Genomic DNA, 11,804 nt, shown 5'->3' on the forward strand with positions numbered 1-11,804 from the left:
GCGCCAGCGAAAGCCAAGGCGAAGAATGCCAAGTCCGCCGACGCAAAGAAGAAGGCAGGTACAAAGAGGAAGGCTAACGCGAAGAAGGGTGCCAAGGAGGAAGTTGAGGCAAAAGAAGAGGATGAGGAGGGCTCGCAGGAGTCGGAGGGGGGGGAGAGGAACAGCGCCTCCGCGAAAGCGGAGGAGGACGGTATGGACGTAGATGAAAAGGCCGAGGAGGATGCAAAAGCGCATGGGGAGGGAGAGGAGGGGGAGGAGAACGGGGAAGATGATGAGGAGGGCGACTCTGCGTAATCTAGTATGGGTTGGAGTGAGTGACGAGGACAGGCGGACCAGGTTTCATTGTGCGTTGATCGATTGCCAAGCCTTAGGACTAGAATGCGGATAGACGTTCCTCTGTATGCATGGATTCTGCATTTTTGCGTGCATGCCATTGAAATGACGCGAACATTTGCTAACGGGATATGGATTCGAGACGGCGCTGATTCACTTGTTAGACGGGAGTGTCGGACTGCTGGTACATGCTGTCGAGGTTGCGTAGCGGAGAACAAGTAGCGCAGCCATCTGCAAAGGAGAGGTTAAGACGGTGACGCTCACAAACCTTTGACGCAGCTGAAGTGAATTGCAGACGGACATTTATTAAATGATAGATTGTGACGACGAGCCACGCGCATCTGCGCACCTGCCGTCGCATGCTTCCTAGCAGGTGGCTTCTTGTTGCCGGTCAAGCTGCCGGTTAAACAAGCACGTACGGCGGTACTGTTGACACATTTCCTTATCGGATCATGAACTTGCTATGCGTCGGGCGGCCTGGGGCCTGCGACGCAAGTGTTACGAGCTTTTCCGCAGTGCGGACGCTTACGGCGATTCAGTCGGGCATATACACAGGAGAGTATGGATGGTTGTTTGGACAGAACCTCTTACGAATGCTGTCATGGTGTGTCACGATGTGGCTGCTTGCACTTCGCGCACTCATTTTGGTGTGATAAGCGAAGACCCTGGACTTGGTGGAGAGTCGGTCTCGGGTTTCCGTGTTGACCAGAGACGCTAGCGTTAACTTGTCCATCATAACCTTAACGTTTTCAGCAGCGCGGTGCCTGTGTGGTTAGGGCTGGCGGGGGCTCGTTTACGGCCTCGCGGTGTGTTGGACGCATGAATAGCACGATGATTTGGTAACCTTAAGCTAACATGTTACATCCTGCGACGAGGGCCAACCTCCTACATTGGTCTGGTGCATGACAGCCACAACCTTGCAGCGACGGGGGAAGATGCGAACCGAAGCGGGGAGATACCAAAGCAGCGTGCTGTATCTGCACATGCAGCAACACAAAACTGGAGCCCATACCAATATGCCTAGATGCAGCAGCCGGAAATCACAAAGATGTGTCGTGGATCTCACAGCAACCAGCGGCCGCATAACCCGCTACCATGCGCCACCGGTTTTCATTGTCGTTTGAACGCCCCTTGCGGCACTGCGGTGACTGCATCGTCGCTCCTCCGCATGCATTAACAATCAACTGTATTCACTCGGTTACATTGAAGTGGCCCCTCTCGCCCAGTGTCACTGTTACGGTCAGCCTCCGCGCAGCCCCGCTGGCGAACAGGTTGTCCGTTTGGCTTCGTAAAATGTCCACCTGCGGCAGCGCGGGGAAGGGGCCGCGATGTGTTGCATGTGCATGTGTGAAACAGGAGCGGACCCACCTTCCAATCACTGGATAAACAGGAAGCGTATCCTGAAGGACTGGCACGCAGCTGACTTTTTGGCAGCTGATGCTGGTGCAACGTCATCTCTTAAGCAGCCAAATTCGAGCGAGCACAGGACAGCCGTTAGGTATGCCCTTGCATGCGACATGGTCGCAGCTTTCCTCCGCTCCCCCCTGCTGCTCACCTTGACCGTGTCCCCCACTCGCTTGTCATCCAAGATATCCACCTGAAATGGCGGGAAGGGGAAAAGGAGCGGCTGGGCTTCTTCAAAGGCGGAAACGGATAGGGAATATGAATTTATGCTCCGCAGTGCGACAGGGGTCTCTTGACTGTCTTGGGCTCCGAGCCTTGCCGCCCGGAGCAGGTTCCGGCTCCCTCCTCCTTGGCTACGCACTTTACCCACCCACCCACGCAGGCCTGGCACAGCTCGCAAGCTGCTGCCAGCTTTCCGCCCGTCCCTCCCTTCCCTATCCTAGTCTTGTCCCTCGCCTGTTCCCCCACCCTCCCCCTTACCAGGTCGGAGTAGTTCCTGACAGGTCGGCCGTCTATCCCGGTGATAATGTCCCCCAGCACCAGGGAGCCACTGAAGCGGTCCCGAGTGGTGGCCTTCAGGCCCGCCTGCTCAGCGGGGGAGCCCCGGGGTACCTGGGGAGAAGAAGAGCGAGGGCAGGAGGGAAGGGGCACGACGGGGCCCTGAGGAAAATAGAGATTCACGTGCGGGGGGGAAAGGCGCGGCATGGCTGACATGCATATGCGGCCTGGGGGAGAGGGCACTATTGCTCCGGCGCTCCCACCCTGACGGCTCATGAATGCCACAGAAGAGGACGAGGGAGGCGGCGGCAGTGGCGAAGGAAAGTAAAATAAGGGGGACAAGGAGAAGAAGAAGGCAGAATGGGCCTCATGGCCCCTGGCCGAGCCCTGCGTCGAGTTGGGTCAGTGATGCCCCTTTTCCGCCACATGGCATGGACCAATTCCCCGACCCCCGCCAGGCCTCCTCCCCCATCTTTGTCTCGAGGTGCCGCAGCCCCCATCTTTGTGCTTAGTCACTAGGCATAAAGAGCGGAGGGGGAAAGCGCAGCTATGTTAAAATGCGCTTCACACACGCCTTGTCCAAAGGACTTTCAATTATGTTCTAGGCCGAATTGTTGTGCCGAGAGGGCCACTAAGGGGCCATGTCGCGTCCCTAACCCCGAGCACGTAGCTCCGGCCCTAACCCACGTTCAGCCTCCCTCACCTCCAGCACCAGCACCCCCGGCTGGCCTAGCTGCTTGAGCACCTGCGGGGGCGCCAGGGTGATCCCCAGCACGGGCCTCAGCACCCTGCCGTACGTCAGGATCTGGTCCACCAGCCCCTTCACGCTGTCTATGGGCAGCGCGAAGCCCACACCTGAGGAGGCGCCCTTGCCACTGGGGTCGGCGATGGCGGTGTTGATGCCAATCACCCGGCCCGCGCTGTCCAGCAGCACACCACCTGGGGTGGGGGAGGCAAGGAGTGCGAGGCGGGGTGGGGTGCGGAGTCGGGGCAGGATCCGGGGAGTGACCAACACAGGGCATACTTCGGTGAAGGTGGCGATGCTTAGGTGTCAGGGACCGCGGCTATATTCGGAGTGGGGTGGGTTTGGGCCGTAGTGGGGCCGGCACTCCAGCCTGCGACGGCTGACGGTGCCCGCCCCTCCAGCCCACACACCCGGCCCTCCTGAGCCCCTCTACTCCCCCGTCCCCCCAACACGTACCGCTGTTCCCCGGGTTGATCGCCGCGTCCGTCTGCACCAGCCCCTTGATAGTGACCGTACCGGTGCTCAGCTCCCGATTAAGGCCACTCACGATACCGGAGGTTAACGTCTGGGGTAGGGTGTGTGGGGGGGGGCATATGCGACAAACCAGGAACGAGGGGGAAAGACGAACCACGAACGAGTGAAGCTGCTGCCAAGGAGCAGAACTGACCAGTAGGCGTTCTTGAAGGCGGCAACCTCGGGGTGGTGTAATGAAGATGACCGCGGAAACCTACCTACCTAGCCGCCCAGACTAAAGTAAGAGCGGAAGAAAAGGAACGAGGGGGGATGAATGGGAGGTGTGATCCCTTAACCCGCACCCCCCCCTCACCTTCCATTCAAAGGATCACATGCAAGGAAAGGGGTTAAAGGGTTGGGTTGGCCCAGGTTAGGAAGATGGAGGTCGTGGCGTGGACTAACAACCAGGAGGCTAAAGAGCCCTAGGGCAATTCTTCGGCCTCTTCACTGAATGAAAAGCAGTGGGTCCAGTAGGGACTTGGCACCCGGATCCCCTCTCGCATGCCACATAAGAGATCCAAGACTAACGGATATCGGCGGCTGGGCGCATGGGCCGGATGGCTGCTAGCTGGGTATGCCGGTTCTACTTGGTGTGTCTCACTACTCACGTGTTCCAGCCCCAGCGGGTTGCCGATGGCGAACACCCTCTGCCCCACCAGCAGCCCGGCGGAGCTGCCCAGGGTCACGGGCTGCAGGTGCCGCAGCTTCTCCGAGGGGAGCCCCTGCAGCTGCAGCACAGCCACGTCCTTGTCCGCGTCGCCGCCCACCTGCCGACCGGCTTGCCAGACGGGTAAGGGGTTGGGGGAATGACGGCGCGAAGCGCGGTCATTGTATGCACGTGCGTGCGTGTGCGTGTGTTTGTGTTTGTGTGTTTATGGACTATAATAATGGACCACTGTAAGACGGCACGTCATGTGAATGTGTGTATGTGTGTGTATGTGTGTTGGGGGAAGGTGTGAGGAGTATGGAAATACACCCGTACGCATGCGTGCCACATGCATGCGGCCGGACACTGATCAAGAGCATCTGGACCTGGCCCAAGTGAAAGGCCGCCCCCTTTACGAAGGGCGACCTTCCCCTGCACTCGACCCACTTCCCCCGCCTAACCCCATCCCACCCCAGCCAGCCAGCCAGCCAGCCAGCCACACACCACTCGGGCGCTGTACGTGGACTGATCCAGCAGCGTCACTTTCACCTCGTCGGCACCCTGGAAAGGGAGTAGGGGGCGAGGAGGGCGGGACGTGATGAATGCAGAAGGCGGGGAGAGAGCGCGCGGGAGATAGAGTGTGTGCGCGTGTGTCTTAAGGAGGCGTCAGCATGAAGTGGGTCAGTGGGGAGCATGTTCGGTAGCAGCTGGTACCCATGGCGGTACAGATCAGATCAGGGGGAGCTGGGGAAAATCGCAGCAGCAGCAGCAGGAGACCGCAGCGCTCCATTACCTCAAGGAAAAGTACGGCACCGGCAGTACAGCACAATACAGTTAAGTGGAGCGCTGTTGCGGTGTCCAGCAAACCCCTCTACCCGCGAGCAAAGGAAACCATTCATTCACAGGCATCACCCCGCAACCGGACCGACGGACAGACGGACAGACAGACAGATAGGTACATACCATGGCACCCTGTCCTGGGTCTGACTGCTGCCCGGCACGCAGCAGCCTCCTCCCCCCCACTTCCACCCCTCCTCTTTCCCCGCACACCTCTCCCCATTACCTGTCCCTCCCCGCCCTGCCCTCGCCGTCCCGCCTCCCCGACCTCCCTCAGCCCCCCTCACCCGAATGACGTGGTAGTTGGTCACAACGTGGCCCCTGCAGGAGGGGGGAGGGCGGGGAAAGAGGTGTGTATGTGACATATGCAGCAACAGCGCGGAGAGAGAGCCCGCAGCAGACCAGGTAGCCAGCAGATCCCTCACTGTTGTAGCACCGGGGAACTAGCGGCCCCCGGGTAGGGGGTAGCAGCCCCAGGATAGAGGGGTAGGGTGAGGCTGTGTATGATGTGTGAAACAGGGGGGTATACCTTCACCCGTGGCAGCTACCCTGCCTTTCCCGGTATTTCGGGACACCCTCATCCAGTCACCCTAGTCAACTTCTCAGTGGATCGCTCAGGTTCCGCACCCACCACCAGCATCCAACAGAATCTGCCGGGTCGACAGCGGCCCAACTCCATTCCTGGTCGGCTCGCAGGTTAACTGTATCCCAGGCCACCACCGTCCACCAACTAGGGGCGCAATACCTTCCACCATCGGAAGGATTTTCGACCCTGACAGGTCTCGATCCCGGGATCTCCCGGGGGCAATGGTCGCGCGTTACCAGTAGTGCCTAATGTGTATGTATGTATGCATGTCTGTCTGTCTGTGGCTAGTACAGGTACACTGCTTGCGGCTCTCTCACTTGTCGTCCCACACGAAACCGCTTCCGAAGCCCGCGGGTATCCGTTGCACGTCCATGGACCAGTAGCCGTTCTGCACGGGTACCTGCCACCAGAAAGGGGAGTCCGGGGTGAGGGATTGAGGGCCCCGGTCAGTTGTGAAGCCCTCAGACCCACCTCCTCCCCCTCACCGCTTCATCTGAGGTGCCCACCCTCAGACCCACCTCCCCCCCCTCACCGCTTCATCTGAGGTGCCCACCCTAACCCCGGCTGCTAGGCCCTGCCAGCCCCCGGTCCCTACCCCCGGCTCCACCGGTCGTCTGCCGCACTGCCCGCCTGCCAGCCCCCACCTGCTGTATGTTGGTGATGTTGACAACGGAGGGCGTGTTGCGTGCGAATATGCGGATGGCGCGAACCTCCTGAAGCGGCAAGCAAGCAAGCATGCAGAGGAGGGCCCGGAGGGGGCCCCAAAAGGGTATTGAACGCCCCAGGGTGGGCAGGGCCGGGTGGGTCCCTCAGCAGCAGCCATCAATCCGGTCAGGAGGCGGGGTGGGGACGGGGTGGACATTGGAAGCAGGAATGGGAAAGAGATACGCGGGGCTCTCCCTCTGAAGCTCCACCTCCCGGGCCCTTCACCGGGGAGTCCCATGGAGCGAAGCATCCGGATATGCACCCAAACCTCCCCCCTCCCCCCTCCCAATCGTGTGTGGTTCGTCTTTCCCCCCTCCCCCCTCCCCTAGGACGTAGAAAGGTCTCCCCAGCCATGGGGTCCGCCCACCCGGATGACCTCTCCCCCTTTCCTGCCGCTCCCTCTTTTCCCGCGTCACCTCCCTTTCCCCCAACCGTGCCCCCTTTTCTCCCCCTCCCTTCCCCTGGCCCCGCACGGCTACCTCCGGTGTGAGGTCGGGTGGTGCCTCGGGAAGCTGCATGGTCATGGGGTCCACATTGCGCTGTAGCGGGACGTCACGTGGAGGGGCAGGGAGGGCAGTAACAGCCCGCCCAGCAGCCTCACTTAGCTGCGGGACGGGCTCGGCGAGGGCCGCAGGGGGCCCCAGCAGCCCGGCGGCTCCGGAACCCAGGTCACTGCTCAGCAGCATCAGACTCAGGGTGGTGCTGGCAGCCAGAGCCAGGGCCCGACCGTGGGGTCGCTGAGGCTGCTGCGTGGCGTGTGTGAAAGGGGAGGAGGAATGGCGGGAAGGGAGGGCGGCAGGGAGAGGGAGTCATGTGGAAAAGAGTAACACGGTACGGTTGTAGGGGTGTAGGGAGATAGGCGGGAGATGACCGCGTGCGAGCACGTTATATCAGAAGGTGGCTGCATTGTGGTTGACCCGGACCGGAGGGCTCATCCCCCGATGGGAATGATCTTGGGTGCGGGAGGGCTGAGGGAAGCGAGCCGCAGTGGCCGGGCGTATCGAGGGTAGCAATTGTCTGGTTCCGGGCGCTCATATTATGGGTTACCTGCGTGGAGGTTTCCTGATAGGTGCTCTGGCGATCGCATGATGCGCGTGCAATGGCGAGGCGGAGGGGCTTTGTCGCATCCGATGCAGCTGCGCAGGACGTTAGGGCCTTGAAAGACCAGGGTCGCGCCGTGGGAAAGCCGGAAACGGCGGACGTGACAGGCTTGGTCATACATGTTGCGGTTTTGCGTAGGGGGCCCGAAGAGGACCACAAGCAGGCGCGCTGCTCCAGCATCGTGATTCCGACCCGTGAGCTTCTTAGTACTTTAACCGCCGAACTGCCTCTAACCGATTTGGTCCAAAAGGGGAAGATCGTAAATACTTGTGTCGTGCTTTTGTGTAGATTATATGGCCGTGTGGTAAGCGCTGCCAGCTGTGGTGCTAAGAGCTCATCGGTGACGTGTGCACGCGCTGACGCAACAAAGGACCAACAAACTCTGAAGTGATTGGAGATTTCCTGAAACAATAAAGATTTCATCTTGAGTTTTTATAAAATAGCAAGTAGCTACTTTGATGTGCACAGAAGTCTCTGACAACCTCCTCCGTACGACGAATCGCGGTCCTTCTTCTATGGAAGTCCACCGCATTTACAATGAGGAAGTTAGCAGCAACTATGCAGTGCCTTAACCAAAAGCCCTTCACGGCCACACGGCCCGTTGCCAAGTGCGCACGCCGCGTAATTCGCTGCAATGCGCAGTCGCGCCAGACCGATGCTGTCCTGAAGGCCACAGCTGGCGCTGCAGCGCTTGCTTTCGCTTCCACCTCCACAGCTCATGCTGCTGAAATTTTGAGCTCTGCAACCGGCCTTGATGGCTCGCTTACTTTCGCTGTGGGCGGTGGCGTGGCTATCGCTGGGCTCGGGGCGCTTCTTGTCGCTACAGATCCCCAGAAGCGGTGCGTATGTTAGGGAGTCGCCTGATTTCAGAAAATCTGTGATCGGATCTCTACGAATTCACCAGTTGCGGAGTTCGGGTACTTGCATGACACATGGTCATGGTCCGCAGGCGCACAGAGCAGATGGCGCAAACTGGAGGAGATGAAAAGGAGGCGGTAAGAGAAGGCTACATGGGTTGCTGTGTATTTCTTGCCACGCAGGGTGTTGGACACATGGACGGGTAGTTGCTCGAGGGGTAGTTGCTCAAAGAGTAGTTACTCCACACATTTTACCTTTATGCTCAGCCACCAGAGCCTGTATTTACGTGATCGCACATAAACTACGTTCGCAAAGCGGTGTTGGTGCGGTTTTTGAAGTGACCAAGTTTACGTTGTGTACACCTCCTGTATGTTGTTTCCCCATGAGCTCTTCCCACATCGGATTTTGAACCAGTATGCCAATCCTCAACGAAGGTTTGCAAAACCTGCTAACCTCCCTTGTCTCTGGCTATAATCCGAAGCGTACACGATCTGGGTTTTACTTAATTTTGCTGTCTTGTGGGCGACATAGGTGAAGAACTACTTCGACACCGCTGGGTTTGAACGATGGCGCAAGATTTATGGTGAAACCAACGAGGTCAATAAGGTACAGCTGGATATTCGCACAGGGCATGCTCAGACTGTGGACAAGGTGCTCCGCTGGGTGGACGAGGAGGGCAGCGTTGCCGGCCTTACTGTGTGTGATGCTGGCTGCGGGACAGGTATGCTAAGGGGTCTGGACACATACAGCGGCGCTAAAGGAAGATACTTGGAGGAGGACGATTGAAGTCACAGGTCCCTGACATGACGGATTTTACGTGTCCATTGGATTGACGTGTTGACGTGTAGTGCCTGCTGGATGAACCTTCCGCTAAATTCTCGAGGGGTTTGATTGGGTGGTCGGTGGAGGTGCAGGAACTCGGGTCTTCTCTTCTTGTCCCCCACGTGTGGTTGCGGGGGTTTACGATTGGTTGAAGCCATCTGGGATGATGGGCTTATCCGGCAGGGGATTGCCGGGTTTAGGCGTGTGCTAAGGGTCCGAGAGTGAGTAGTGAGAGGCAGCAATCGGCGTTAGAGCTATGTGTTCACTAACGACGTGTGGTTGGGGTTTGGCGGAAGCATTGAGGAGTTTGTTTTGTTCGGTTGTTTTGGTAGGATGGATTTAGATGGCAGCAGCCAGCTCTGCTCAAGTCAGTATTGTATCCAGCGTGCTCGCATCCGTCCAAGTATCGAGCACTGAAGCGATGAGGTGCAATGGGCCACCAAGGCGTAGATTTACTGTCCGAGACGCTACTGGAACACGTCAGATATTCCATGATGGCGGTTAACTGGCCTGCAGGCAGCCTGGCCATCCCGCTTGCCTTGCGGGGAGCGGCAGTGAGCGCGAGCGACATCAGCGCGGCTATGGCTGGCGAAGCCGAGCGGAGGTATCAGACGGCGTTAAGTGCGTCGGGCAGCAAGGCACCCAAGCTGGCTCCCAAGTTTGAGGCGATGGATCTCGAGTAAGTCTGCTTTCGAGTTCTATAGGATTGGCTTAGCGCGAAAGAAAATTAACCTTTTCTTCGTTGTAGGGTGCGAAGAGGGTAATTTCGTTGAATGAAAACGATGCTAATATTACCGGGAAGGGTGATGACTAGCTCCTGTGTAGGTGGATGGCCCGCCGACTTTATGCACGTCAAGGCGTGGCATGATAGTCCTTGCGCATAGGCTATGGGATAGCTTGCAACTTCGCTTCTCTCCCTTGTCGGGTGGCCAATTGCTTGGGGCAGCAAATCACACTGTATGCAGCATCCATCTTACGTTGCGGTAGGCGCCCGCGGTTTTCATTGAACCGACCTGCCGTACTTTTAAGCACTTTTTGTCACACGGGACGGCTGTTGCTCCGCAGGTCCATTCAGGGCAGCTACCATACTGTCACCTGCCTAGATGTGATGATTCACTACCCTCAGGACAAGGTGGACGGCATGATCACCCACCTGGCGTCCCTGGCAAATACCCGCCTCATCATATCCTTTGCGCCCAAGACTCTGTCTTACAGCATCCTTAAGCGCATTGGCGAATTGTTCCCGGGGCCTAGCAAGGTATGATTATTGAGCGAGGGAGGGAGGGAGGGAGGGGGTTACTATAATTTGTCTTGCTGGGCATCTCCCTGCTGGCCAACCAGGGAACGTCGGAGCGCAACGAGTGGCTGGTGGTTGGAGCTCATTTAAAAGATATTTCGCTCGTTGGACCTGTGCTTGTGTTTCGCAGGCTACACGCGCGTACCTGCACCGGGAGGAGGATGTGGAGGCGGCGCTGCAGCGCGCTGGTTTCAAAGTGACCAAACGCGAGATGACCGCGACCAGCTTCTATTTTTCGCGCCTGCTTGAAGCCGTGCGTGTATGAGTTCGGGTTGGGTGTGCATGAGGAGGGAGAGGTTCATGCATGTGGTTTCGCTTGATCTTAAATAGCCGGAAGCAGCATTTTGGGATAGGTCAGGTGGATTGCTGGACGCTGTACGAAACCACAGGTGTGTTGCCTCGTGTGGCAACTCAATGGAGTCCTTCGGGAAGTGCTAATGAAATTTGTAACGCAAATGGAGTGGACTAGCCAATAGTCAACGGCATTTGGATATTTGTAAGCTGCCTAGAGTATTTGAGTAATATTAGAAATTCCATACATTTGACTTGACCCCTAAAGAACTCTAGAAGCAGTAACTAAGGGAAGAGAAAACTGGCTACGGAGACAGAGATTGCCACCGTATGGGCAGCCAAAGGTTGTATAAGACGAAGCGAGGAGTAGGTCAGCTTTAATAATAATCGCCCTCTACGCAATTGTGATGTGGTATGTGACGTAGAGATAATTGTATTGTATTGTATTGTATTGTGGTTACAGTATTTCCGCCGCCGACGCGGCGGGTGCCCTCACGAGCCGTGAGGCTCCAGAGCACGCTGTTGACGCTCATCAAAAACCTCAGTAAGGAAAGTAGCGATTTTCCTCGGATTGGTATTAAGAAACACCTTGCGCATATCAGTATCTTCAACGTTAATCAGAAACCTATTACGCAACTCAGTATACGCCTCACACTCCATGAGCACATGATATTCATCCTCAACCTTACCCGACGTACAGACCTGACACGTACGGCACTCTCTCGGCCTATGGTGTCCTTTGTTGACCTCCAAAGGCCAACAACAAAGACGGAATTTGGCAACCATACGCAACTGGTTGACCGGCAAATAAACACGCAAATAGCCTGTGGGATCGGAGCCCTCTCTTGCTGGTGAAGGGGAGCCCATCCAGTTATGATACCTGCAAAGCGAAACCCCTTTACCTTGGAACACACGCGGATCACCCCCTTGGCTGAACTGATCCCAGTCACTTAAAAGGAACGCAGATAACCTCTCCAGAACCTCACCCACTCGAATCAACTGAGACGAGTATACATCTACCTTCTGAGAAACGGAGTCACACGCCGGCCACTCATGGCCCAACCAACGCAAAATGATGAGCACTTTAGACGACCAGCAATCCACTTTGAGATCAGACAGAAGAGCCAGACGGAGATCATCTACTAACACGTCATGATAGACCGACCCA

The 11,804-nt window shown here is 57.4% G+C and overlaps 2 protein-coding genes across 2 annotated transcripts; one reads left to right on the forward strand and one right to left on the reverse strand.

The window, feature by feature from the left end:
* Positions 1–1,523: 1,523 nt before the first annotated feature.
* deg1C (trypsin family) lies at positions 1,524–7,485 on the reverse strand (the record flags this gene model as incomplete). Its single annotated transcript, XM_002947986.1, has 14 exons — positions 1,524–1,634; positions 1,889–1,930; positions 2,218–2,349; positions 2,939–2,964; positions 3,091–3,174; positions 3,437–3,545; positions 4,102–4,260; positions 4,611–4,700; positions 5,264–5,297; positions 5,880–5,962; positions 6,207–6,275; positions 6,747–6,806; positions 6,882–7,013; positions 7,315–7,485. 14 exons carry the CDS (start codon positions 7,483–7,485, stop codon positions 1,524–1,526), a joined length of 1,302 nt encoding a protein of 433 aa, XP_002948032.1.
* Positions 7,486–7,919: 434 nt separating this feature from the next.
* On the forward strand, positions 7,920–10,857 carry chlM (magnesium protoporphyrin IX S-adenosyl methionine O-methyl transferase chloroplast precursor). The gene is made up of 6 exons (XM_002947838.1): positions 7,920–8,207; positions 8,318–8,363; positions 8,758–8,947; positions 9,565–9,727; positions 10,114–10,306; positions 10,476–10,857. The coding sequence occupies exons 1-6, from the start codon at positions 7,927–7,929 to the stop codon at positions 10,608–10,610; spliced, it is 1,008 nt and encodes a 335-aa protein (XP_002947884.1). The 5' UTR covers positions 7,920–7,926; the 3' UTR covers positions 10,611–10,857.
* Positions 10,858–11,804: the final 947 nt, after the last annotated feature.

This window comes from Volvox carteri (assembly GCF_000143455.1).
Source record: "Volvox carteri f. nagariensis unplaced genomic scaffold VOLCAscaffold_8, whole genome shotgun sequence".
NCBI classification, from domain to species: domain Eukaryota; kingdom Viridiplantae; phylum Chlorophyta; class Chlorophyceae; order Chlamydomonadales; family Volvocaceae; genus Volvox; species Volvox carteri.

Bases quoted from the DNA above. Each gene is read 5' to 3' on its own strand.
- chlM (XM_002947838.1), top strand. From the start codon at position 7,927: ATGCAGTGCCTTAACCAAAAGCCCTTCACGGCCACACGGCCCGTTGCC. The intron at 8,208-8,317 runs GTGCGTATGTTA...CATGGTCCGCAG, and splicing joins GCTACAGATCCCCAGAAGCG to GCGCACAGAGCAGATGGCGC. The intron at 9,728-10,113 runs GTAAGTCTGCTT...GTTGCTCCGCAG, and splicing joins TTTGAGGCGATGGATCTCGA to GTCCATTCAGGGCAGCTACC.